Source organism: Anopheles cruzii, chromosome 3 (genome assembly GCF_943734635.1).
Source record: "Anopheles cruzii chromosome 3, idAnoCruzAS_RS32_06, whole genome shotgun sequence".
Classification (NCBI taxonomy): domain Eukaryota; kingdom Metazoa; phylum Arthropoda; class Insecta; order Diptera; family Culicidae; genus Anopheles; species Anopheles cruzii.
In genome coordinates, this window is record NC_069145.1 from 2,841,124 (window position 1) to 2,867,287 (window position 26,164).

The 26,164-nt window shown below is 51.8% G+C and overlaps 5 protein-coding genes across 5 annotated transcripts; 2 read left to right on the forward strand and 3 right to left on the reverse strand.

Annotated features, from left to right (window-relative positions):
- Positions 1-220: 220 nt before the first annotated feature.
- On the forward strand, positions 221-2,385 carry LOC128272028 (polypeptide N-acetylgalactosaminyltransferase 35A). The gene is made up of 3 exons (XM_053009740.1): positions 221-297; positions 369-2,118; positions 2,198-2,385. Exons 1-3 carry the CDS (start codon positions 275-277, stop codon positions 2,327-2,329), a joined length of 1,905 nt encoding a protein of 634 aa, XP_052865700.1. The 5' UTR covers positions 221-274; the 3' UTR covers positions 2,330-2,385.
- A 125-nt stretch (positions 2,386-2,510) lies between these two features.
- On the reverse strand, positions 2,511-11,781 carry LOC128274561 (uncharacterized). Its single transcript, XM_053012791.1, has 9 exons — positions 11,565-11,781; positions 9,975-10,228; positions 9,102-9,396; positions 5,966-6,145; positions 5,602-5,869; positions 4,988-5,534; positions 3,491-4,119; positions 3,306-3,431; positions 2,511-3,230 (listed from the first exon to the last, which is right to left on the reverse strand). Exons 1-9 carry the CDS (start codon positions 11,627-11,629, stop codon positions 2,721-2,723), a joined length of 2,874 nt encoding a protein of 957 aa, XP_052868751.1. The 5' UTR covers positions 11,630-11,781; the 3' UTR covers positions 2,511-2,720.
- Positions 11,782-12,842: 1,061 nt separating this feature from the next.
- Positions 12,843-14,438, reverse strand: LOC128273205 (dephospho-CoA kinase domain-containing protein). Its single transcript, XM_053011132.1, has 4 exons — positions 14,116-14,438; positions 13,689-13,983; positions 13,482-13,615; positions 12,843-13,406 (listed from the first exon to the last, which is right to left on the reverse strand). The coding sequence occupies exons 1-4, from the start codon at positions 14,225-14,227 to the stop codon at positions 13,240-13,242; spliced, it is 708 nt and encodes a 235-aa protein (XP_052867092.1). The 5' UTR covers positions 14,228-14,438; the 3' UTR covers positions 12,843-13,239.
- Positions 14,439-14,660: 222 nt separating this feature from the next.
- On the forward strand, positions 14,661-16,747 carry LOC128274808 (PR domain zinc finger protein 5-like). Its single transcript, XM_053013120.1, has 2 exons — positions 14,661-14,777; positions 14,855-16,747. The coding sequence occupies exons 1-2, from the start codon at positions 14,661-14,663 to the stop codon at positions 16,745-16,747; spliced, it is 2,010 nt and encodes a 669-aa protein (XP_052869080.1).
- A 2,631-nt stretch (positions 16,748-19,378) lies between these two features.
- Positions 19,379-25,791, reverse strand: LOC128274810 (uncharacterized). Its single transcript, XM_053013123.1, has 10 exons — positions 25,566-25,791; positions 25,186-25,474; positions 24,284-24,355; positions 23,299-23,534; positions 23,137-23,222; positions 22,625-23,064; positions 22,304-22,550; positions 21,154-22,245; positions 20,422-21,086; positions 19,379-20,354 (listed from the first exon to the last, which is right to left on the reverse strand). Exons 1-10 carry the CDS (start codon positions 25,789-25,791, stop codon positions 19,379-19,381), a joined length of 4,329 nt encoding a protein of 1,442 aa, XP_052869083.1.
- Positions 25,792-26,164: the final 373 nt, after the last annotated feature.

The following is a 26,164-nucleotide window of genomic DNA, read 5'->3' on the forward strand; positions in this document are numbered from 1 at the left end:
GTTTTCGGCAACTCTACACAACTGGCCCTCTCAACAAATGACGGTCGGTCTGACTTACCAACACCGACTTTAGTAAGGCGAAATGAAGTCAACAAATCCGGGCACCACCATCTGATGACAGGACAGTAGGACACGAAAACGGAACCAGCTTTCACCATGGAATCACGGGATTCCTAAATCCACGACCGGATACTCAAAGGCGCAGCTTAAACCATGCAGCTTCTCATTACGGCAAAGTAGTCGCTGAAAGGCGAACACACGTACCACACATGTCATGACAGAAAAGCAGAAGAAAAGGTAAGACCTTGGGGCCACCCCAGAAACCTGTTGATAGCCCCCTAATCCGCTCGATCCGCTTGCCGCCACAGAATCTCCAAGATGACGAACAAATCATTCCTATGGGGCGTTGCGGCCGCTTCGCTGACCTGGGCCATCAGCCTGTATCTGTACTGGAATCTCAGCCGATCGACCAGCCCGACCGGAATCTCGGGTCGGCCACCGATGAGCGGCAAGGGCACGGGTGAGCATGCCGGGCACCTGCAGAACCGCTTCGATACGGCGGACAAAAGTCGCTACCACTTCAAGCAAAAGTACGATCGGTTCTTGCGCGAAAAGGAAAAGCGTCGCATCAGCCACCGGCTGGTGGACGAGATGCACCCGATGCTGCCGAACGGGACGGACGAGTTTGGGATGGTGCAAAACTCGGAGGAACAGTTTATCCGTGACATCGGCTACAGGAAGCACGCCTTCAACGTGCTGGTCAGCAACAAGCTGGGACCGTTCCGGGCGATACCGGATACGCGGCACAAACTGTGCCGACAGCAAGCGTACGATAAGGTGCTTCCAGCGGCCTCGATTGTGATGTGCTTCTACAACGAGCACCTCGAAACGTTGGTCCGCTCGATCACCACGGTGCTGCGGCGGACGCCAGCGTACCTGCTGAAAGAACTGATCCTCGTGGACGATTACAGCGATTACGACGAACTGAAGGATGGTCTGGAACCGGCACTGCAGCGGATACGGTCTGATAAGGTGCGCCTGTTGCGGAACGGTGACCGCGAGGGCTTGATGCGATCGCGCGTCTACGGAGCGCGCAATGCAACGGGCGATGTGTTGATCTTTCTCGACAGCCACATCGAGGTGAACCAGGACTGGATTGAGCCGCTGCTGGCCAGGATAAAGCACAACCGTACCATCCTGGCCATGCCGGTGATCGACATCATCAACTCGGACACGTTCGTGTACACGGCCAGTCCGCTCGTGCGGGGAGGCTTCAACTGGGGCCTGCACTTCAAGTGGGACAATCTGCCCACCGGCAGTCTCGAGCACGAGACGGACTTCGTGGGCCCGTTTCGCTCGCCGACGATGGCCGGTGGGCTGTTTGCGATCGAACGGGCGTACTTCCGGGAGCTGGGCGAGTACGACATGGGGATGGATGTGTGGGGTGGCGAGAATTTGGAAATCTCTTTCCGTGCCTGGCAATGCGGAGGCTCGATCGAGCTGCTGCCGTGCGCGCGCATCGGTCACGTGTTTCGCAAGCGGCGCCCGTACGGTTCGCCCAACGGCCAGGACACGATGATACGCAATTCGTTGCGCTTGGCGCACGTGTGGATGGACGACTACTTGCGGTACTTTCTCGAGCAGCAACCGCACGCCCGTACCGTCGACTATGGGGACGTGTCCGACCGGAAGCAGCTGCGGGAGCGGTTGCAGTGCCAATCGTTCGCGTGGTACGTACAAAACATCTACCCTCAGCTGCGCGTCCCGGGTCAGAGCAAATCGGGCGACGACGGTGAAGCCACGCAACCCAAGTTCGAACCGTGGCACTCGCGCAAGCGCAACTACATCGGCAGCTTCCAGATACGGCTGACCAACACCAGTCTCTGCCTGACGACCGAGGCGGACAGCGAGAAGAGTCTGTGGAAGAAGGGCTCGGCGCTGGCGCTGCAACCGTGCCTGCGGGTCAAGCATCAGACGTGGTACGAAACGGAACGATCGGAACTGGTGCTCGGCCAGCTGCTCTGTCTCGATGCACCATCCAGCGCCACGAAGGGACGACCCAAGTTGAACAAGTGCCACGAAATGGGTGGCGATCAAGCGTGGAAGCATCGCAAAACGGTACGCACGGGGGAACCGAGCCGATGGCCAGGCGCGCTTCGGCACTCATATACTGAATACTGTCTCTTCTCTTTCGCAGTCTGGAACGCCCATCTACAACATTGCTTCCGGCAGCTGCCTAATGGTTAAGAACATTCGCAAAGGATCTCCGGTGGCGCTCGATCTGTGCGTCAACTCACCGCGTAGCACCTGGGATTTGTTGTCCTCGTGACACCGTCGTACCGGTGCACACATTACCGGTGTTTCCTGAAGAGGAAAGATCACGCCCTTTTTGCAATCACAATTTACACCTTTTTTTTAGATAGACAAATACATATACAAATCATATCGGAAACGATCGTCGTTGGTCAGTGTGATTATTTTTGACGGGACAAACACGCTGCACATAAACGCTAAAGTAGTGGTGTTTTATTCAGTAGGGTGTATAAATATATAGTATCAGCGTAGGACAATTTGATTGCCCTCCTTTCGAGACGTTTTGGGGAACTTTGCGACATCTCGCACGATCAAGCGCTCGTTGAAATAATTAACGAGCTCCATCGGATTCGGGCATCATAGTTCCGAGTGACTTTTCTCGATTTGTTGCTTCCACAGCCGCCTGCTCACTTAAACCAGAACGTCAGCGGCCGTCCGATGTTGCCAAAGTTCGGAAACGGAGCACCGGCATTTCCGCCAGCGGCACCGGCAGCACCCCGCGGGGGCTGCACACTGATTACATCGTTAATCTCGTGTATGATGCCGTTGCGGGCCACGACGTCGCACTTGGTGATGCCGGCGTTCTGCACCTGGGGCCGACGGTTGCGGTTCAGCTTCAGCTGCTGGTGACCGATCGTTTCCGTCGTTCGCACGAACGGCCACTCGGATGGGACGATGCCGGTGCAGCAGATGACGTTCGGGAGGATGTGTGCCCGAATGACGCGCTCCAGCTCGTCCTTGTTCTTGAGCGTTTCCTGATACCACGCGTTCACCTCCAGGAACACGTCGTTCTTTGGCACGAGCAGTGTGAAGCCGGCAGCGGCTTCCGAGGCCAGCAGCTCGGTCAGGTTCGTCTCGCGAACCAGTCGCAGAAACATGCTGTAATCCGCGTTCGAGCTGAGCGTCTCCATCAGATTCTGGAGGTAAAGGAGAAATGTAAATTGATCAACCCGATGCCCGAGAAATGTTTCAAATTGGTAATAAGTACACACCAGCTTCGGTACATCCAACACCTTGTCGATTTCGTGCACCACGGAGCCGCATGTCTCTTCGTCGAAGTGCGTCAAGCGGGCGCAGTTGACCGTGGCACGGTTCATCACGGTTGTGAACACCGGATTCTGCGGAGGAGCGAAATCTTTAGTCCTTGGCGTGGTCATCCTTCTGCCTTGCTACTCACCGTTGTGTAGAGATTGACGCGCACCTGCTGGCCGGCCTTGGTCGGGAATGTGGTCTCCTCCAGTTCGCACGTTTTGATCAACGGTTCCACCACGTGGTACTCGAGGAACTCCTTTAGCGCAGCGTCGTCACGCAAGCTCTCCGGGTGCTCCTTCAGCTGGCGGATCCAGTAGCGCCCGGTTTCCGTCTGCTCGAACGCCTGGTCCGTCGGAATGAAGAACGTTTTGTTGCTCATTCCATCGAACTCGTCCTCCAGCCCGGCATCGGCCACCAGCTGCTTGAAGATCGTCAGATTGTGACTCGTGAGCGTGTTCGAGATGGGCATTCCGCTGTCAGTGGGCAGCACGGTGTCGATTACGTGCAGCACTCCGTTGCTGGCCACAACGTCGCTTTCCTCGATCGACGCCATGCCGTTAATGCGAAGCCGCTGGCTCTTTTTATCACCGTCACCGATCGGTTCGTTCGCACCGAGCGGATTGACGGTGGTCGCCACAGCCGGTGCCATTTTGCCCACCATGGCGTACTCGAACTCTAGCTTTTCGTTCAGCATATTGTACGTCGACGTCTTGACACCGTTGACCGCAGCCAGCGAGCAGAACGTGATGTCCAGGATGTGGTTCTTCAGAATGTCTGCGAAAAGAAATGCGTGTGTGCGATGCGTTGGGAAGTAAGTAATCGGTTTGCCAAATGGCCCCACCGTCCTTGAAGCCGCTAGTTTCGGCAAGACAAATCGTTCGCCAACAGCCAAGAAGAAGATCCCCCGTGCTCATGGGGTGTAATCAATTTCGCACCCATCAAAGGACGTGACTTGCATGCCTTGAAGTTGGGCGGATCGAGCCCAGAATGTCCTTGAAAAGCACTCTGCTCCACTGTGTCCACCCGGATTGGGGAGGAGTGTTCGTAAATGACATGCAATTTAGTTTCATCGTTTGCACCATTCGATCGGTTCACGAGCAACACGTAACGAACGCGCCATTACTAATTGCTGGTTAGTCCCATTCATTGTGTTGAGCTTGGTCCATCATCGGTAGGCCAGTAAGTACCAAATTCTGCCAGGATAGAGCAGAAAAAGAATTTGAGAACAACAGAGCTCTTTGATCGTTCGAATGCTACCTTGTATCATGTTTGAACCGGAACCGGTTCGATGGTATTCCCCGTGGGGTTCCGATAAACCCCTAAAAGACACATCACTTGCCCCTCGGGAAACAATAGGCAAACAAATTCTTTGCCCCGCGGATGAGTTGTGCATTGCTAAACAATCGACCATTTGTTACAGCTTCGTCGCTGGCTGTCGGTCCAAAAATTCCGATCACGTACCGGCGCGCCGGTGGTTGATTCATCAGGTTCTCGGTCTGACAATCGGTTGCTAATTAACGTGGTTAAGGTGCCAAGTGAAGAAAAGTAAACTCATCAAAGAAGACAGCCAAGCGCAAAGCAGACGACCGTTGCTGGACATTGGGGTGTGGGTTCAGCGGGGAATTCGGCACCCGGCACTTACTCGTGGCACAACCGTTGCCCGCCTTCAGTTTGCGCCGGATGTCTTTGTCCAGCTTCAGGAACGCATCGTCGTTCGGGGCAAACACCGTGAAGTGCTTGTCGTCGCCCTGCTCGCGCAGCATCTTGTCCAGCCCGGTCATTTCGAGGAACGTCCGCATCAGCGTCATATCGTCGCGCCCCTCGATGAGGTCCATCAGGGTGGTGCGGGCCGGCACCAGCACCCGGTCAACGACGTGCGCGATACCGTGCTCGGTGACGCGGTTCAGCTTAATCAGCGGCGCACAGTTGGCCGTGTAGCGGTACGGGTGCTCGGCGTGCTGCTGCTGCTGCTCGCCCGCCCGGGCGCCCATCATCGACGGACCGCGCGGGTAGATGTTGATGCGAATGTTCGCCCCAGGCAGCTCCGTTCGGAGCAGCTGCTCGTTGCTGATGTCCTCGATGTGGTACGATCCGTTGACGGTGTGACCCAGGATCACGTCGCGGGCGGTCATGCTCGCAAAATCGATCGCACGCTTCGCCCTCGCCGTCGGATCGAAGGCCACCAGGTTCTGAAAATGGATTAGCGGGGTTGGTGTTGGTTAGTGGTCCGGACTCCAGATGCGCCGTCCCACTTACGTTCTCCCACATTTGCTCGGCGAACGTGCTGTAGGGACCGTCGAGGACGAGAAACAGGGTAACCTCGTTGTCGAGTGTTCCTTCGAGTCCACTCTTCTTGAGGGTCGCGATAAACTCCTTCGCTCCAAGTCGCTCGGCCGTCTCCTCCATCGACTGCAGGTCCAGCTTCTGGCACTGCGCGTTCGGTGGCCCACTGCGGGGTCGCCCGAATCCGTGGCAACACTGGCGCGTAATCTTCTCCGTGCGTTTGCGACCGTTCACGTTCTTACTACGACGCGGGTTGGATGGACAAGAGCACTGTTCAGTTCAGGTGGACAAGCCGACTGCCAAGGGTCTGACCCCTTGGGGGAAGTGTGGGCCTTACATTGAGGTGCAGACATATTTGTGCTGCTTTTCGGCGCACGATTCGACGTTCAAGTTGAACGAGCTGAACCCGTGGAAACTGCTACCACCGGCACCGGCACCGTCGTTCACGGAGACCTCCTGATTGTCATCCGAATTGATGTCTTCCTCCTTTTCTTCACGCTCCGTGCAGACGTTGTCGCTGCAATGGAATGAACAGAATTGAAGAACATTGTAGAATTGCTGTTTAAACATTATCTTCTATTCGTGGCACTATAAAACTCTCGAAGTGACCAATTCCCCAATAACGAAGTGTATCACTAGGAACACGCAAACACGGCTCTGACCTTGCTACAATCTACCCGAAAAAGCTTGCGGTAACAAATTCAAAGCAAATAAAGCCTAGACAGCGCTCGATGGTGTTTCGCACAATGCACAATGCACGCGAAATGCAAGCGCGTATCGTGAGAAACCATCTACGCTTTGGGAAAATTCGAACCACTTGTGATCTTAAAACAAGGCTTTAAGCATACAATGTTCAGCATCCCTCTCCGAAGGGGGGACAAGATCACGAGCGAACCTATTGTAAATACAACGAAAAGCTCTCCATAGCATCGCATTTTCCGCTTGTCGGACGTGTTTTCGCGTTTCCTAAAGGGCGAAGGTAGAAGTGACAATAATCCCTACAGGTCTGTCGATCGCGACGCGACAGAAAAAAGCGCCCACCATCGAGCTGTCCACGGGCGTCTGACCGAGCTTCAGGCGCAAGCAGACGGTGACCCGTTTTGCTTTGCTTGCAAGTCTTACTGATTAGCATAATTTTGCGTCCATGGCGAGCGGTCACCCAACGTTGCGCGCGATCAAAATTCGGACAACGACCAATCGTGGCACGGCAGCAGCAGCCACGCGGCCGTGCAATACAATAATTTCGCGCGCATTACATTGCGCCTAATGAAATTCAAACCAATTCTCGGCGTAAATCATCCCGCGGCCGCTCAGTCAGTCTACATTTGCGTCGGGCGAATGCGATTAGATGTGCTGGCTTTCGGGCGCCGAGTGCGCGTCCTCGAGAGCTTCAATCCGTGTCACAGCATGGCCATCCGACGCGCAGCAGTAACGGATTCGTTGCGGCCAGCCGGACCGCCCCCCTCTGGGAGTGCTAATAGAGGCCGATGTCTGGTGGTGGCCGGTGCGACATTATTCGGTGTAAATCATAAATTACGGTCGCAACCCCTCCGGCTGGCCGGCTGGCTGTATATTCGCCGGAATCTATTAACCTTTGTCCGCGGTTTAGCACCAATTGAGTTGGCCGGGTACTTCACGCTCGAAGCAAGATGCCGACGGGTCGCCTCGGGCTCATCTGCCTCTCTGTCTCTGTCGGCGACAAGAGATTCACTCGCGATAGCCGAGCGCGCGATATTCTCACGGAACCGCCACATTGTTTGGGAACCGTAACCTCGACTATCCGGCCGGATCGTCGTCTACTCGGCACGGATTGTGGCATTGACACAGCAGTTTGACAAATGAATGGATAGAATTTAATGGAGCATCCGATAGAACAGAACATGCCTCGAAGATTTCTGTTCGAATTGAGGCCAGTGGCTTAATAGTGAACCGGGAACCAAAGTGGTCAACGTTAATTAAACATTGCCCAATTACGTAGCAGGTAGTTCTACTTTGTCGACGCATCGTCTAGCTTAGCTTAAATTTACAACCGGCTATTTTATGCTACAGCAACAGGAAGTCGGCTTGGGAGTCCGAAACCATTGCCCAAAAATCAGACCCGATCGTAAAACAATGTACGGCAGCAGCGGCAATGCAAACACAAAACCTAGTCTGGCGCGCCATCAGAGTAATTGGCCATCGGTTCCAAACCTTTGCAAAGACGTGGACGTGCGTGAAATTTGCTGGTACCCGGTGCGTGGGATCGAGACCGTAGATTGAGCCGGTCCGTGACACGACTCCTGTCCCTGAAAAACCGGCTGCACACAATAGAGACCCGGGCGTAAGTTAAGTTGAACCCCCTTCGGTTTGAGATACCTCCGCCGAACGGTGCCAATTTCACTGCCCACGTCTCCGAGAGGGGCCTTGCTTAATGAGTCATTGTGTTTGGGCTTGTTGGTAAACTGTTTTGCCCATTTCCGGGGCACGCTGTTTACCTGTGGCCGGAGAAACCTCTTCCCGGAAGGGGCCGGGCTTTCTAAACTGGGCCGGTTCAGAAACCCGTCGCGCGCCCCAGATGATCTGGTCTGGCGGTACTCTCTGCTGAACCCAAACTTGACCCGCAAATCGCCCGACGGCTTGTCTAGACTTAATTTGTCCGCATTTGTCATAAACCAGCCCGGAACGGACACGGCTAATATCGGGCGCAGACGGTAGAAACCTTTCAGGTAGCCACTACTCTCGATAATTTATGTGTTTATTATCGTAGCAACCTTCTTCAGCCGCCACCTTTTGGGATGCCATTCACAAAGCAACCAAGTAGGCGCCAAAGTGAAAGGTTTTCCCATCGATCGAGCATCGTATGTAAATGCGTTCGTCAAACAGTTCGACCACCGGTCAGAACAAATAAAACAGTCACTACTTTCTCGCTCCTCGCTTCGTGAGCCGTCGAGTGGGACGAAAAACAGAAACACCGTTTCGCGAGTATGCATCTTCGCCACGCACAGCCCCTGTTTTGCTGGCTCACCTCTCTAAACCGCGCTCGCTATGTTGACAAAACATTACAAAAAGCTGCTGAGCCACGCGCATATTTCATGCAAAGCCGCCGTCAGCCCACCACCCGAAGAACCACGCAAGAAGTGGCCTCTGGGCGATCGCGATATGAGATACAAATGCGATGCGCATATCTTCCGTTGCGAGAGAGAGCTCACGGTTTTGTACAGTTAGCGCAGCTTGTACCGCTGTCATCGTTTTGTGCATCGTTCGCAGAATTGGTGCACCGAGTGGCCACTGATTGCCACGGAGCATGCGACATGACGCGCGCGGATACGCATCGAAAGTCAGTTGGCACACATTGGCGTGGTTTCGATGCGACAATTTGTCACGCCTGCATATTATGCGCGCTGCACTCGCTGCATCGCCCCGTTTATGCTCCGAACGTGTGCCACTGCACAGCATGTAGATCGTGTTCCAAGATGCCCTGCCAGAAAACTTACCCCTTCCACCATGGGCGGTTGGCGTGGAGGTCGAAAAATCCGAACCCGGGCAACGCGGAGCCGAAGAATCCCGTCTCGAGCGTCGGCGTGTTGAAGAACGTGTTAAAGTGATGCGTGAACAGCGAGCTCGTATCGAACGGTGGCCGGTGCTGCGGAGCATCCAGCGTCTCGGAGTCGGGATGGCCGGCTGGAGGGCGATACGGTGGCGTCAATCCGGGTCGGTGGTGGTGGTGCACCGGTTGCCGTTCGTCCGGGTTCCGGGTCAGCTCATCGCTGATCGTCTCGACGTCCGATTCTGAGAACCAAAGACAGGGGGAGAGCTCAGTGCGATGATACTCTTTACAGATGATCGATGGGCCACTTGCGCTCCGTCGAAGATTTGCAGTCATGCCACGATGCATGACAAGCACTGGCCTGCATTTCTAATGTGTGGACCATCGCTGAACTGCGCACGATTATCACAGGCGAAAGATCGACAGCGATTATACTTGATCGTACAAAACTATTTGTGACAACTATTATTAGCCGCCATAAGTCTTGTGTGTGCGGCTTATATAAATCTTCCCAAACTAGTGGCCAATGGCCGCGCCACTCTGCAAACCGATGCTCGTATAGCTTCGTTGGCGCAGTTCAATGCTCTCGCGGAACAAGTCATTGAACAGCGCAACCATCTTTAAACTCAACGAACTGCAACGAATTGGACCGACGCCAAGTAATTGTTCACAGTAACGCTCACGCTCGTCTGCGGGTATACCCCACCAATTATCGGAGAAGTTCTTCATCGCCACGCCACGATGCTGGGTCGATTCAGCGAGATTGTTCCTTCGCAGCGCAGCGGTTCATTTCTGACGGCGATCTGGTGAAAACACTTACCCAATGATTCGCGATCCTGCACGCGGCCAAGACCGGCTACACCCAGTGTCGCACTTTCGGCATCATCGTACACGTCCGCTTCCGGTGCCCTGTAAAAGCGATGATCGACACGGTCAGGATCGGGGTTCGCGAAGGCGGGCCACTGGTAGGGATCCCGTAGAGGCCGCGCCTCGCCGGGTATGTGCTGCGGGTGCCAATCGCTCAGGTCACCCAGAATGCTGGCCAGGCGGATGATTTCATCTTCGTTCACCGAACTTGTCGTCGTTCCCCATCAGGAGAGCAACGGAACGAAGGGGTGGCCGGTGCGTGCCGGAGAAGTGCGCACGATAGCGCACGGTGCAGTGGAGTTCGCAACAATCACCATTGTTACCGCACCCAGCAGCAGCCCCCGGTTGGTAGTTATGGTAGTAGCAGTAGTAGTAGTAATGGTAGTAGTAGTTATGCGTCGAGTGCAGAAGTTGTAGACCACCGGGCGATCCAAGAAGATCGGGTAATGTAATGCAATGCATGATCGTGGTGGAGGTGTGATCATTTGTTTGTGTTAGAATGAAAAGAAAACAAAAACCAATACCAGAAATTAAAAATCTAAAATTGGAAGGAACGGTAACGTTCCAGCTACTAGTCTAGTGGGGATCGATCACCATTTCATCCAGGAGGAACAGGAGAACTACTCTCAAGGGGCCAAAGGATTACCATTCGTTCGTTTGTTAGCGTGCTACTGAGTTCCTTCGAACTGCCCAATGGAAGATCACTTCCTCACCGATAGCTGTGGAGCGATCAAAGGTCGAGCAAGCTTCGCCATAAAGCAATGGCGTTAGAGGGCCAGAGAGCCTTTCAAAGCGTAATAGCCAGCCAGCATCTGTCTTACATGATTTTTCCATTTACTTGCCATCATCTACAGTTTAACGTGGTATTGTCTCAAATCAAATGAAATCAAAAGCCCCTAGATTGGCGAAGCTAGCCGAGCCAGAACACGAGCGGTTCCCGGGGGTTCTAGCATCACCGGGTGCCGCGCACACATCATCTGTTCAGTGGCAGCAAAATCAGCAGTGATTGAATAATGGACCTTATCTGTTTATGCACATCTTTTTGCATCTGCCACCAGCACCGCGATGGCGGCCATCTCCGACATCATTCGGATCGGACCGGACGGTCAAGTAAACCTGTTCCCGTTTGAAATGGACACAACGCGCACGGTCGGACGGTCAGTTCCCCGGGGAGTGGAGCACAGGAGCAGCTGATTCTAGAATCATCTCGTTCGCGGTGTTCAACCGTCTCTAATCATACACTTCACGCAGCGCAACACTCGCAAATGCATTGCAAAGGGGAGAAAAAACGTAACAAAAGTGGAATGTTTTACACGCTCTCGGTGGTGAAAGATAATTAACATTAAATGTACCAGCCAACAGGCTCAACTAGATCCCAGAGTACGCCAACGACCTAAGCCGAACACTAGAATATGCGTCATTAACAAAGCTCCTCAGGTGCAGGTTAACAAATGGCAAAATGGAGTGCTACGATGGGAATGGACGGTTGACGGGACGGGAGGATAACTAGGATGGGTCACATAGACTGAAGGAGGTTCATTACTCGAAACAGGTCACCGAACCAGTGGCCAGTGCCACTATCAGCAAAGCCCACGTAAGCTGGGCCATTGTTTGGGCTGTTTTCACCACTTGAGTGTTGCTCCTCGCCGGACAGACAACACACGTTCCGTTCTACTCTGGGAAACCTCACGAAATCACGTTTTGAAATCACGGCACTGCCGTTGGAGCTTGAAATTCACTTTTCCGGGCACGATCCGCACCGTATGATCGTTCCGACTAAACAAACGACGGTTCGCGCCGGCGCACCGGTATTTATTAGCTCGTCGAGCCCGCTAACTGTTCGCTACCTCTACACCCGAACGCACCAATACAAAGCTGAACGAAACATTAGTCATTACGATCATCGTCATCGGCGCCGTAGTGATCGTAAATAAACAACGAACAGATGTTATTATTATTATTAAGCGGCCCCGGTGGAAAGCCGCGAAGACAACCCACGGCGAAGATCACGAAGCAGCATCCGCTAATCGGCCTGCGGCGACGGGATGTATGTGCGGGCGCGACTCGCGAAGTGATCGCGATGCGTATCCGTAGCCGCGGAAGAAGCGCAGAGAAATGGCGTTGCAGAAAGGGGGAGAAAGATTTTTTTCTGGAACTTTCCGTCCCACGGCGACCCGACCCTGTTTGGCACAGACGGAATTGTTCTACATTTCGCTCATTCGAACGGAAAAGAAAAGAGAAACCCACACAAACACAGCCACGCGATCGTCACCTTTCTCCGCCGCTGAACGTTGTTCTATGCTCCGTGACCGATCACTCGAATGGCGGCGGTGAAAGCACAGCATTCGCATTCGGATTGTGGTGTGGTCCGTACCGGAGCAGTTTGAAGCTAATTTGCATATCGATTCTTTTTGGTTCTTGCATCTTTTGTTTTTGGGCACCTACGATAAGAAGCGCTTCTTAAATTAGATTCTGTCGTTGATCATTGTATATGGTGCTATTAACCACAAATTACCGGTACATTAGTTGAGAGGAAGTTTCTTTTTAATATTCCGCATAATCGTAACTCATGCGTATGAATCATTCCGCGACATTTTACCAGTGCGGCACGGATTGATAAGAGCTAGAATAAAAAACAAAACGTAAAACACAGAACGTTGATGATCTAATTCGCCGCTGCATAGCTAAAAGAAACAAAAGTCCCATGACGAGATTCCTGTTGTGGCGTGGCTGTGCACTTCTCTGGATTTCTTTCATCGTTTCATCATCAAAACATGACCTCTTTCTAATGTTTTCCAAAGGCTCCCGAAAGGGAAGAAGGTTTAGCTCTATTTGCATCCAATGGGACACCGGATAATCGTGCTTATTTTATCTGCCACTACGTACATCCACAAACACCAACGTGCATACGAACACAGTATTACGATTTCTCTATTCGATTGCAAATGCCATATAAATGTCTTTACCGACCCGTATCCGGGTGGATCCTTCATGCCACCGGAATCGAATTGGAATAAAATGGGAAGAAACACAGACCATGGGGAAAACAAAAGACACAACAAAACAATGGGCTTTGCAAAGCTACGGAAACATAAATCATTAACAGATTACAACAAATACGATGGCGAACACTGGGAAACCGGACGTAGGAACGTGATCGTGCCGGGGCGACTCGATCCTTCTCCCATCGAGCGCCCGGAACCGGCGACCGATACCGATCAGTTCATGTTGACCCACTTGTACTTGTAGTTCAGAATCCACGCGATGCTGGACACGAGCAGGGCAGCCGTGGCAAATATTACGCCGCGTATCTTCCAGTGCTGGTTGCTGTCCTGCAGGATGGAAAGAATTTTTAACGTCTGCTCCTCGGTGTCCCTGAACGTTCCTGCAGTATAAAATCGTTTAAAACGGTTAGTACGCAATACGCAGTAGCTAAACGATCGGTTGCATGTTCATTTACCCGAATTCTCGATGACGAAGTGTGACTGCTCGCACTTCAGTTCCAGGGGCATTTGTGCCTTAATACGCTTCGTTGCTTCGGCTTCGGTGTACTTGCTACGATCGATCAGTCGGGCAACTTGAATATCTTCTTCGCTAAAACGGGCAACAAAAATGGACCGTGTGATTCTACTCGTTTCGTGGATCGGATCGCAGCAACCAAACGCACCAGGTAACTGTGATGATTTTGTGAATAAAGTTTAGCATAATTCTGGTCTCGAACAGCAGCGGCAGGTCCATCACCACAAAGTTGTGGCCGAGCAGAAAGCACTTGATGACCGATTTGTAGATAATCCGGTGTATCTCGGGGTGGGTGATTTCGTTCAGCAATCTTCGTTTCTCGACATCGTCGAATATTATGCGGCCCAACGCTTCGCGGTTCAGCTCGCCGCTGTCTGTGTGGAACACGGATTCACCGAACGATGCCCTAATTTTATGCCACGCCGGTCGACCCGGCTCGACGACTGAAACGAAGAACCAAGAACATAAATATGACCAGACGTTCGTGCTTAAGCGCGCGGTTGCTTATGCAACCAGCAACGGTACACATATGCGCTAAATGGCACTCCTAGGCCGACGGATTAACCGCAACCTACCTTGACGCGCGATGGCATCCGCATCGATGACCGGTACTCCGTGGTCTCGAAATATTTTCGTAACTGTACTCTTCCCCGAAGCAACGCCACCAGTTAACGCGATGAGAAACATTTTTCCACCGACGGCCTTGTCCCGTAGAGTCGATATCACCACAAATCAAGGAGCGATGTGCGATTCTTGATGGAGAATAGGCTTGGCGCGTGGTCTTGCTGCGAAGTGCTGGTGCCCCCTCACTGATGGAACAGGCCGTGCAAACACACCAAATGCTCACCGGAACAGGACACAATCCTTAACATACGCAGCGGAACTGAATCTGAATGTGAATTGCTTTAATTAAGACCAAACTCATTTGCTTTCGACCCGCAGACCCGTTTGACAGTTGCCGCGGTCGACAGCTGAAACCATCAACAATTAACAGGAGGAAAATAAATCCCGGTACTCAGCTTGCTGCGTGCCTAGTGGTCGCGACCGTTCTGTCAAATGCCGATTACTGATTGTTTACAAACATATGGTGCAGAAAAGTAGGTGTTGGAAAAAGTTTAAAATGCTTTGCAAATGCTGTAGAACGGTAGAAGAGTTAAAGCGCGCGAAAGACAATATCGTCGTCGACGGGCGAGATGTGACTTTGCGTGAAATGATCGAAATCTTCAATTTTCCCCAAGTAAGACGATTTACTATTGCTTCATTGCACATCGTAGCAGTGCTAGACAATCATTTTCTTGTTTTGCTGTTGCATAGGAAGTGGACATAATGAACGACGATGGAATTTGCCAAATGTGTTTGGAGCAGCTCGAATGCTGCTATCGATTCCACAATGCGCTGCTCAAAGCACTTTCGCCATTGGAACCAGTTGAGACGAATGGACCAGAACAAACAGAACGACGCTTTACTTGCAGCATCTGCGACACGGAACTCGCTACGGAACTAGAGCACGCGACACATTTAAAACTGAGCCATCCGCAGCCACGGTACTTCTATTGCACTCCGTGCCAAAAACCATTCAAAACCAGGCGCGGCCAGCTGCACCATGAAAGCATTCACCACAGCACCACAGCCGAAAGTTTCTCGTGCGGCGTTTGCCAGCGATCGTTCAGCACCAAAACCAACTACCTGAACCACATGCGACATCATAAGGATTTTTTGTGTAACTTTTGCCACACCGGATGGTTGTCGGAAGCGGTGCTGTTGGAGCACGTCCGCGACCGCCATGCTGATCGCCTGTTCGTATGCCCGTACTGTGATAGAAAAGAGCGATTGAGAAAATGTCTCAACCGCCACATACGATCGAGCCACCACAAGCAGAGCGGCCATTACTTCTGCGGCTATTGCGGTATCGCTGGCACGGGCTATAGTGACTTTGAGTCACTAACGGATCACCTACGGGAACAGCACAATGACTCCGCCGCGTACGAGGAACTGTTGAGCGAAAGCCTCTTTGTGAAGGAACTGGCCCCTTTGGAATGTCCACAAACGACGGGCGCGATGAGCAAGGAGCAGGAAGAGTTTTTGCAAAATGTTAACCTTACACGAAACACCAAAGTAAAGGAAACAGCACCATGCCTGGCCGAGCCGAAGCTCGACCAGCGGATGGTGCTGGAGGACTTTCTGGACGAAGCATTCGAAAACGACGAGATCTGGAAGAAGTACATCGAAAACGGAGAGGAGTATCTGATCGACGATTACGACATCTACTTGAAGGGGATGGTGGTGGTGCCGCCGCCGCACGAATCCTGCTTGTATCGCTGTCCCCGGTGCGGTGATCGGGGTTTTGAGAAGCAAATTCAACTGACCATCCATCTGGCCGAAGAGCACGACGTGGCCAGCCTGGTGTGCAACGATTGTGGGGCAAGCTTTGCACGGCTACAGAGTTACCGAATGCACCGGGTCGAGCACATGAAGGAGAATGTTCGCTTCCGAGAAAATAACATCCCGGAGGCCGAGGAAGCCCTGTCGCTCGTGCACAGCAACACCGTCGACTACACACTGAAGGAGGAGGAACGCGGCTACCGGTTTACGTGCAGCCTTTGCGACCGATCGTTCCAGCGGAAGCACAATCTGGAGAAACACAACTGCCGGTTCTACAAGGAGCACCTGGGTGAGGGTGACATGCCGGCGAAGCAATGCCAATACTGTGACTTCCAGAGTCCGTCAGCCAAGGACCTTTACAACCATCAGCGAAGGCACCAGGAGGCCAGTCAGGAAAACATCTACTGTACGCTCTGCGATCGTCGATTCAGTTCCACCTCGGGTCTGAAGTATCACTTGAAGCGTCACACGGGCATCAAAGCGTTCACCTGTTTGTACTGTGGCAAGAAGTTTACGGCCAACTCCAATCTAAACGCACACGTCCGGCAGGCGCACAGCGAGTACAAGATGTACCCATGTAGCGAGTGTGACGCAGCGTTTGCGACAAAGGATCACCTCACCAAACATCGACGATCGCGCCACCTGCAGGACCGTTCGTACGTTTGTGGCGAATGTGGCAAGGCGTATCTGCAGCGTTCCCATCTGAACGGTCACATAGCAGACTGTCACCGGGAGTGTCGTTATCTGTGCCACGTCTGCAACCGTTCGTACGTTCGTCGTAGTGCGCTAAAGCGGCACCAGCTGCAAAATCACGGTATACAGTGAAATGAGCCGGAAAGTCCTGAAAAAGCCTGTACTTAAGCCTAATTTCTTTCATTGACGAAGCCCATCGCAAGCCCCTCACGATCGTCTACGTTCAAGGTCTGGTCTCGCGTTCCTTTCGTCTAGTTGTTTCGTTTAATTCAATATATTTTTCTCTTCATTAAATTCATTATCTTTCATTAGCTCCTCTAGCTTCTTACCTTAGTAATTTCAACTTTCAATTAGTTTGTTTGATTGCAATAGCAAATGATCTGCAGCGAGCGAGAGCGAGAGTTGCTTATGAACGCTTTTGCTCCACGGACAGGTTTTGTCTGCATTATCCGATGCATTCCACCCAGTGCCACACGTTTCTCGATCTTGCCCACCCAAATGTTTCTTGCATAGGAGGAGTTTTTATGCCTGGTTTAAATTACTCTCACTCACGCTGCACAGCATGGCGCAATCATTGGCGTACCGGACAACAAACGAGCGTTGTGGTGCACATATAACTAGGAGCGAACTAGTGAATGGTTTGGTTTCGAACATATCATGGATCCGCGGGGTGCGCGTTGCGATGAAAATGCTACTGCCGTCGGGGATGGTGACAAATACCGGGGGAGAGTGCATTATGTACATCGGAAACTTTGGGCGGGGTCGAGTAAAGCCAAGACTCGGACGACTCGGCAAATGTAGACTTATCTACAGGGTGTCACATAAAATTACACAACAATAAAAGCAAACGGTCATTAGTAAAACAAAAGACTATTAATGGTTGGTTCCACACTAACGTGCGATACTCCTCTTAAGTTAACGAATATCTACTATGGATCTACGGCATTGGGAGTGTTTGCAATTAGAGAGCGCACGGTTAGCTACGCAGCTGCTGGTTTATCTTTGGTTTTGTTTGGAGTGAAGTGTCCGGAAATACAAAAAATGGCCCATTCAGCCAAAATACTAGACTACCTGCAATGGATAGCGGCAAACCATCAAAACGCTTGACGATGCGATGACTTTTGTGCGCATCGTAACGGATCGTAAGGTCAAAATCGGTTACTATGGGCAACGGTAAGTAGCAGCAGCATTTTTGGTGTTCACTTAAATAAGAAGCAATTGGTGTTTTAAAACGTGTTCGGGATTCTGGAATGACCCAAAGGGGTGGAAGAGGTTAGAATCGAGTCTCGATCGAGTATCACAACAACTGGAATTGAGAACTTAAAATTAGACGAAGGAAAGAAGAACGATAAAAGGGGAAAATTTAAAACGATTAATGAATAAAAAAAGTGACTTGTACGCTTAGCTTAGAGACGAAGAAAACCAAACAAAACCCGGCCTCTGACGTTTGTACTCTCTCTCTCTTATCTACTATCATCGGTGAGGAGGAGAGAAACTATTAAAGTGCCTTTGGGAGTTTTACCTGAATGTTTGCGCGCATGAGTTGGCCTCTGTGCGCGAAATTTATCCTCATCTAAATACGACACATGCGCTTAACCTTGTAATATTGTGCTACGAGTAAGTGGTGTGTATTCATTCTCCTTTCCTACCTTTCCGGGTGATCAAGATACAGATCAGATCTATCGGACCGACAAAACAACCTAGACATTTTGCATTCGGTCCCAACACACAGTGCTGAGCGTGTGTTCTATTGGACAAAACAAAAAAGATTAGTTTAATAGCTAGGGAGGGCACAGAGAGCGAGCGCGCAATGGAATATCGTTCGTTCATTGTGTACCGTTCACGATAAATGCAAAACTTTACGGGTGGAGTACGATAATCGGAGCATATTTCTTTGCTTCATTGTCTAGTGCGTTCCGTGGAACGGAGTATGATGTTAATTATTGTTTTGGTACCGCTTTTACAGTATTTAATTGGGTGTATATATATAAAATTCTAGCTTTCTTTATCATAATGTAATACCGCTACCGTTAGACGACTTGCTACAAGTGGTATGCTAATTGGTACACGTATTGGTACACGTATCGCAAGTTCGGCCAAGTAGAGAGCTGGAGAGAGCGAACCGAAAAGCGTGTAAACTTTCATTAATCTAACCCGTTAGCTTCAAATTGCGATCTTGTTGCGAATGTGATCTCGCGATGCCGCAGCCGGACTGTGCGACAACTCTTTCGTGGACTCTCTCGATGGCTAGTGGTGGTTTCGGGAGAGCTTAAGTCAATCATTTCTACGGGACTACTTCCAATACTTCCTTCGAATAGTTGGTTACTATGCATTTTGTCCAAGGTGATAAGAGTTCTCTGCTCTTTAGAAACGATAAAGTTAAGTGTTAAAAAACTGACTAATAATTATTCAATAACATCAACAGAGCGTCGTAGTACGACGTAAAACAACTCGGACTAGAAGAAAAAAAAAACGAAGGTAGAATTATGATGGGCAAAAAGATAAACTTACTCTCGTGTCTTACACTGCGTGCCGCTGCGTGCCGTGTTACCGGAAATTAATTTCATTCACTTCGCCGGCCGGACCCGGAATTGAGATTAAAAGGCTCGAGTGCAAACCGTCACTCGGTGCGTCTATAATCGGCCCGCAGTGTCGAAATTCAAACTGAAAACATACTCGGTTAACTTAGGACAAATAAGTATTATCGTTTGCTCGCAACTACTGCTTCTTAATCTACTTGCTCCGCCGTTCTCACACTGGTTCTCACACTGTGGTACCGTACACGGCAGTGAACATGGCCCGGGAGCTATCCGTATCGAGCGAAATGTCCTCCGGGCTAGCCAAATCGACCCGTATCTGATCCAACTGGCTGTCGTTGGCGGAGTTGGTGGCACTGCCACTATTCAAGTTGCCTCCGGCGCCGCCGCCGCCGCCGCTGGTGGTCGTGCTACTGTAGGTGTAGCTGGTATTACGGCGACGGTTTGAGGCAGCCTGTCCCGATCCACCACCACCACCGCCATTGCCCCAGTTACGGAGCGTCCAGTGGAAGTGTGTTGGCCCTGCCGTGATCGATGACGGCGTGGTGGCTCCGGTAGCGGCGGCAGTAACGGTCGTCGTAATGCTTCCGGTCGAAGGCATCATCACGACGGTGGTGGTGGCGCCGCTACCGCCGTGCATCACTTCCGAGCCGCCGGTATCACTGGTTTCCCCCAGCACGGTCGATGGCATGACGATCGTTACCTCGCGATTGGTACACGGTAGCGTTTCGGTAGCTCCGGCCATCATGTCCATGCTGTCCTTCGTGCCAGAATTGGACGAGTTTTGTGAATCGAGTGAATCGATGCTGCTGTCGATGGCCGCCAGCCCGTCAACGCTCAGCCCAACCGAGCGGCCATGCTGATGATGGTGGTGATGGTGATGGCCATCCATGTGATCGCCCAGCTCACGGAAACGCAAGATGGCTTCCTGGTCACCCTGGCACTCCTCGATCGAGCGCAGTATCTCCCAGCACAGGTCCGACTCGACCGGTATCGGTTGGTCCGAGTCGCGATTGTAGATTGATATGGCGATGTGCACGGGGTGCGGTATGGGCAGCGGTATCAGCATCTTGTCCGCCGCGTGCTTTGGGTGCTGTTTCCGCTTCCACGGTTTCCAGCTTTGCGTTTTCTGCTTCGGCGACGGAATCGGGGAACGCCGTGCACGCACGCGCGGTGTTGTCAAACCGGACGAAGATGTGTCACTGCAAATAGTAAAACAATAACTTTTTAGAAGTTAGTTAGAAGTTGAGGGACTCCAGTTTTACTCACTTTCGTTTTTCTGCTCGCCGAGAGTTGATCATAACGCGCGATCGCGGATTGAAGGCCGACACCTCGAGGTACGGTGAGTGCACCTGGATGTTACCGCGCGGTGCGTACACATTGCCGAGCAAGTCCGGCCCATTGATGCCCATAATGTCGCTCGTGTTCTGCACCATTTCCGTGTACCGATACAGGTCGAGCTGGGCGTGCGGTTCCAGCTTAAACTGTGTGTCGGTGTCCGAGAGCGGCGTCAGAAAGTCGAGACTAAATATGTCCGCGTACAGCATACCGGCTAAGCCGGCCCAATCGCCCACCGATAGGCCCTTGGCATCCCAGAACTCTTCCTCGCTGATCGACAGCCGGGCAATGACGTGCGAAGGGTAAAACTTCTCCAACATGTACGCCGACTGTTGGATCACAATTTTCAGTTCCATCGTGTTGAGCTTGATGCGAGACTTGACCGCGGTCGTTAGCCCCGTCTGCAGATCGCGCCGTCGTTTCTCGAGCTTCTCGTGCAGCGATGCCATCAAATCGTGACCTTCGCGCTCGAGCTGCCTGTAGGGTCCAACCGTTTTCGAGAGTTGCGCCGAGAACGGACCGAAGCATGCTTCCACGAACTGGCTAAAGTCCTTCTGCGGTTGACAGATGATGGTTTCCATCGAGTGCTGGTAAGCCTGCGAAAGCAAGGGTTGGGTTTGTTTAGAATCAGCCTATCGGCCTCCACATCCACATCATCCATACCTGGAGCTCGTCAAGTTCCATCTTGGCCTCGAATGCGGCCAACGCTTGCTCGGGCTTGACCGAAAAGTAGTAATCCAACGCCAATCCCGGTCCGGCAATACGGCGCACCGCCAAACTGTCGCTCGCCGGTACGCGACCACACTTTTTAATGAACAGATGGAAGGTGGCCGCATCCCAAAACAGGCGCACCCAGTACCGGACGATGCCGACGAAAAACACCAGCACCGCTATGGCTGGGCAGAGTAGCGAGGCAACGGCCAGGGCGGCCAGCGGCTGTATCAAGCCCTGGAGGAAAATGTTCCACCCAACGGCTTCCAGCAAAATGCAGTACCGATTCCGGCGGCTTTCGTCCGGACAATCGAGATCGTAGAACAGCATCATGTAGAGGTGCAACGTTACCGTGATGAACGGCATCCAGAGCGGTGCGGCAATGGCGAGTGCAATGCTCGAAGCACTCACGGCCAGGCAGAGCAGCGGAAACAGGATCAAAATAACCAGCGACCCGAGGAACCCTTTTATGAAGTAGTTGTACAACCGGTTCAGGTGCCGTGTCATGCCCTTCCCGATGAACCCGGTGTCCGGTTCCGTTTCAAAGTGTGTCCGAGCTTTGGAGATGTGACGCCACAGCTCCACCAACCGCGAGGTCATCGTTTGTGTGATGCTTGTTTTGCGCGGGAACAGAGTTCCGTTGACCTGCGACAGCTCCAGGTCGGCCATGAAAGGTTTCACGCAAAACAGAGCGCGAAGCCCAAGCGGACTGCACCAGGGCACGATCACGCCGAGCAGAAACATGATGTTCCACGTCCAGGTCCAGGTGCGCTGGAACAGGTTTAGCAGGCGCCACATCGGCCATCGGGTGCTGGTCGAACGGATGAGCTCCTTCTCGACCAGAAACACCGGCTGACTAGGGTCGGAACGCGGGGTGACGATCGAGGTCGCCTGTTGACAGATCACGGTCGGTATGATTTCCGAGTGCCCTTGAAAGCTGCGCCGTATCAGCCAGGACTTTGGTGACCAGATCCGGCAAGCCCACTGGAAGTTGCGGGTTGGTGTTTTGGCATTTTTCAGCTCCTTCAACAGAACGGGTTCTCGCTGTCGGGGACCAATCAAAGGTTAGAATCAGAGGGCGCAAAGGTAGACGTTTGCTTACCTCCTTCATAAATGCCAGATCACGGCTGAGAAAGTACACCGTTTGGTGTAGATTGTGCTTCTGGGCCGTGCGCAGCGCTTCCTCGTGGGCTCCCCAGGTAATTTTGGACAGCTTCGTCTGTTCACCGGTGTTCAGTTTGGCCCTTAACCACGGGTAGACACGCGACAGAACCGGATGCTGTTCCTGCAGTGTTCGTTCCATTTCCTCACGCGATTTCTTCAGCTCTTTCTGTATTTTATCTACCGCTCTGAAGCAACACAAAAGACGCAATTAGCATACGACCAGATATGCCGAGATTCCTAACGCTTCAGCCCAACATACTTGTGCATGATGACGACCGACTGTGCCTGCTGTACCAGCAGCTGAGGGATATTGTCACCCAGCTCGGCCAGATCGGTGTTGGACAGAATGGAGGTGTATACCCGTTGCAGGTACTCCTTCATCACCGCGTCGTTCACTTCCTCCTCAATTTCCGCATCGGACATCTTGCGTTCGCGCAGCTCCGTGATAAGCCGTTCGCGAAAGTGCAAAAACCAGCCCCGTGTTTCCTTCTCCAGTATACCGACCAGGATTGGCAGGGCCCTTCGCATCGTGTCCTTCGAGAACAGGCGCAGATCGATATCCTGTCCCTTCGGTGTCATGCACAGATACGGTATCGGCTGCGCCTGGTTGCAATTCACGTCGAACTTCTCCATCGTGGCCCGGCGCAGCTGGTGGCGCACGTAACTGCACAACGAATCTAGACAGTCTTCATACTCACTCTGCGGAAGAGAAAAAGGTGGCAACTCATCGAATTGAACTCTCTGCGATTGGTCGCCGGTCGTCGTACTTACTCTACAAACTAACTCTGCTACCAAAAACCGACAACGTTCTTCTTTGATTTTATTATCTAAATTATGCGCTAGCAGCGAGGGAACGCCTTCCGGAAGAAAAGACGGAACGATATAGGTTATCAACTGGCGCACGAGTGGCCTAACACGGGATTTGGCGCTTACCTACGACCATATCGACCAGCTTGATCAAACCTTGCAGCAGAGCGCGGAACGCGTGCGCAACGGAAAAGAAGTGGCCCGTCAAGCGGCCCTTGGCAGTAATGACGATGAAGCGGGCGGAAAGCGCCAAATCACTTAACAGCGAGTCCCGGGTCCTTTCGGAGCCTTTCTGCAGAAACTGTGACAGGCGCCAACGGTGCACTTGGCCGGGAAAGTTTAGGCTTGGTACCTCGAACTCACTAGAAATGCAAAAACGTTGCGCCGGGATGCGGCAAAATTACTTTGGTGGTCGACCCACTTTGCCTACGGCACGTTTCTGGCACACACACTAACATGCGGTGGTCGAATCGAACGAAAGTATAAATCACACGTCTACGTCTACTACGTAAAAAGTACATCTGAATTTGGAAAAGAGCAGGCTTTGATTGATCGAAAAGTCTACAAAGTGTAAATGATAGGCACGAACACTAGGCAAGCGAGCGGGACTTTCACGAAACGGTTGTGGGGGATGGTATTCGAATTCTTTGCCCATAGTACGTTCTGGTTTCTCTGTCGGAATTCAAGCTACGCAATCCACGGGGGTCACATAAATGGTGCAATTTTAACGCGAAAACATATCGCAATTCAGGGTGCATGGTAGGTAACGGAGAACAGCGAGTCGACACAATTACAGTTCTCGGGGTCCTAAGATTGATGTGTTTCGTTCATGAAGACATACTGTTTCGACTTTTTTTTTTACATAAAATGATTCCCTTCTTCGAAGAATGGTAGGTTGGCTAACTTTTCAAGTTGGTATTAATAAGGGCTACTCTTTAAAACATAACAAATACACACACACACACGGATCCTACAGCAACGGATATTTCGTGAATATTCACGATCTTCGATCGAATGGCGCGGAACACGAAATTTATAACAAACAAAACACGAGTAAGTCAATAGCCAAGAACACACTAGTACGTCTTACAGATAAGTCGACAGCATTTACCCAGTAAATCGTATCGTTTCCAATTGTTCCAAATTCAACTTTTTCGGTTTCCCAAATTTGTCCTTTTGCAAGCTTTCAATGAAAATATGTACAATATACAATAAATGGTTTTTATCATCTTTTTGTTCAGTAACAGTACGATGCACACCAACAGAAAGTGGCTGAGAAAAATGATGGAGTTAAAGAATGCAGACTTGACACAACCGAAAAGTGAGCCATGAAACGGGTGAAGATGCAAAGGCAGTGTGTGAGATGATAGTAAATTGTGATACTTTATGATTAATTACTGAAATTATTTATGAATCGTACGATACTTTCGAAAAGAAATGAACAAACTACCGGAAAAAATAAAATAAAGAATGGCACAAAAAAAAGTTATGCAACTCAAATCTTCTACAACGAAGCTCCACACCGTAGGCCCAACTTCAAAATAGATTCAATCATTTAAAGTGTTTTTAAACTTTTTTCGGGCCACACATTATTAGCGATTAGCGTGAATTAATCCTTCAAAGAACCTAACGATGGCATGCTTACGCCGTAGAAGAGTGAAAGAAAATTCGCTCCGAAAACGTGACCAAACGTAAGAGCGAGCGGCGCGATGTTTACTCATCCGTGACGGAACGGAAGCGAAAGGAGATTTGTTTCAATTTAAAAACCCGTTAAAGTAACGGCAGCGAAAAGAAGAATAACAACAACAAATGACAACCCGGAGTGGAGCGCGGGCGAAAGGGCAAACTGAATGCCCTTCGCGTCGGGAAACCCTTTCCGTCGGTGGAAGGTGGCCAGCAAAGCAAAGGCGAACCGAAAAGAAGAGCCAAATGAAAATTTAAGAACCAACGCATAACGCAGTAATCATGAACCGGGGGCGAGACACAAACACACACGGGGTGGCCGATACTAACCCACGCTCACGTAATGACCGCAGCTGGGCGCTGGTCAGCAACCGGGGTTCACCGGTGCCATCTGCTGCGACCGCATCCAGTTCGTCGAACGGGGGCGCAATGAAAAGATCCCGCAGATTGATTGCCCGTGACTTCCGGTTCCCGGCCTGGACACTACCACCGCCGACAATGACGGTGCTGTGTATGTTGGCGTTGCTGCCTCCACCGGGCATTAGTGCCGCCCCGTGGCCACCACCACCCCCGTTGCCAACACCACCGCCAGGGCTGATCGAGAGTGGTGTCGGAAGATCTACGGAAGGAAGCGAAACATGACAACACATTAGCCGTTAGCGTAACCAACGGTTACCACCGTCGAGAGGTGCTTTCCCAAAAAGGCTTACTTATCGGAAACGTTTTCCAGTGGTACAGGAACTGCTCCGCAACGGCCTTGATGTGCTCGATCAAGGCCTCCACCTCGGGTGGCGCACCGATCAGGTTGATCTGGAAATTGACCGGCTCTTTCTCCGGCGGCAGTAGCGAAGTGGGTCGCACCAACACCTGTCCACCGGCGCGCTGAGCAACCGTCGTTGTCGTGGCAGGCGTACCCGACGTTGTCGTGGTTGTCATGGCTCCCCCATCACCAGTGTTCCGGGCAGCGTCGTGGATCATCTCGCGCAGCAGAGTGTGTGCCTTCCAAAACGGGTTTTCGAAACTTGCTGAATCCGGCCGCCGATGCCGAGGCCTTTAAGTTTAGCCTCTGATTGGTCGTAGACCGATGACCGATTGGGACCAGAGTGTTGGGACGCAGATGGCGGCTAGCTACTACAGCGGTGCTATGGCTTAACTATGCGTTCGCTATGCGGCAGACGGCGGCAGTAGTGCTGGCTACGATAGTCCGGGCGGCAACGGATGGCAGACATTTGTACTGTTTTGCTGTAGTTTCGTCACTCGAAGCGAGATCCTTGCTGTCCCATTTCACTTCCAGGTGCTTCCAGGTGAT

What these genes read in the sequence shown, in the direction of transcription:
- LOC128274808 (XM_053013120.1), top strand. Translation starts at nt 14,661, where the DNA reads ATGCTTTGCAAATGCTGTAGAACGGTAGAAGAGTTAAAGCGCGCGAAA. An exon ending in AAATCTTCAATTTTCCCCAA is followed by an intron (nt 14,778 to 14,854) that starts GTAAGACGATTT and finishes GCTGTTGCATAG; the next exon opens with GAAGTGGACATAATGAACGA.
- LOC128272028 (XM_053009740.1), top strand. Translation starts at nt 275, where the DNA reads ATGACAGAAAAGCAGAAGAAAAG. An exon ending in ACAGAAAAGCAGAAGAAAAG is followed by an intron (nt 298 to 368) that starts GTAAGACCTTGG and finishes TTGCCGCCACAG; the next exon opens with AATCTCCAAGATGACGAACA. An exon ending in CGTGGAAGCATCGCAAAACG is followed by an intron (nt 2,119 to 2,197) that starts GTACGCACGGGG and finishes TCTCTTTCGCAG; the next exon opens with TCTGGAACGCCCATCTACAA.
- LOC128274561 (XM_053012791.1), bottom strand. Translation starts at nt 11,629, where the DNA reads ATGGCCCAGCTTACGTGGGCTTTGCTGATAGTGGCACTGGCCACTGGT. An exon ending in AACCGCCCATGGTGGAAGGG is followed by an intron (nt 6,146 to 9,101) that starts GTAAGTTTTCTG and finishes ATTCCATTGCAG; the next exon opens with CGACAACGTCTGCACGGAGC. An exon ending in TGTTGGATGTACCGAAGCTG is followed by an intron (nt 3,231 to 3,305) that starts GTGTGTACTTAT and finishes CTTTACCTCCAG; the next exon opens with AATCTGATGGAGACGCTCAG.
- LOC128274810 (XM_053013123.1), bottom strand. Translation starts at nt 25,791, where the DNA reads ATGACAACCACGACAACGTCGGGTACGCCTGCCACGACAACGACGGTT. An exon ending in CTGGAAAACGTTTCCGATAA is followed by an intron (nt 25,475 to 25,565) that starts GTAAGCCTTTTT and finishes TTCCTTCCGTAG; the next exon opens with ATCTTCCGACACCACTCTCG. An exon ending in GAAACGATACGATTTACTGG is followed by an intron (nt 23,535 to 24,283) that starts GTAAATGCTGTC and finishes TTGCATTTCTAG; the next exon opens with TGAGTTCGAGGTACCAAGCC.
- LOC128273205 (XM_053011132.1), bottom strand. Translation starts at nt 14,227, where the DNA reads ATGTTTCTCATCGCGTTAACTGGTGGCGTTGCTTCGGGGAAGAGTACA. An exon ending in AAAATCATCACAGTTACCTG is followed by an intron (nt 13,616 to 13,688) that starts GTGCGTTTGGTT and finishes TGCCCGTTTTAG; the next exon opens with CGAAGAAGATATTCAAGTTG. An exon ending in CTTCGTCATCGAGAATTCGG is followed by an intron (nt 13,407 to 13,481) that starts GTAAATGAACAT and finishes TTTATACTGCAG; the next exon opens with GAACGTTCAGGGACACCGAG.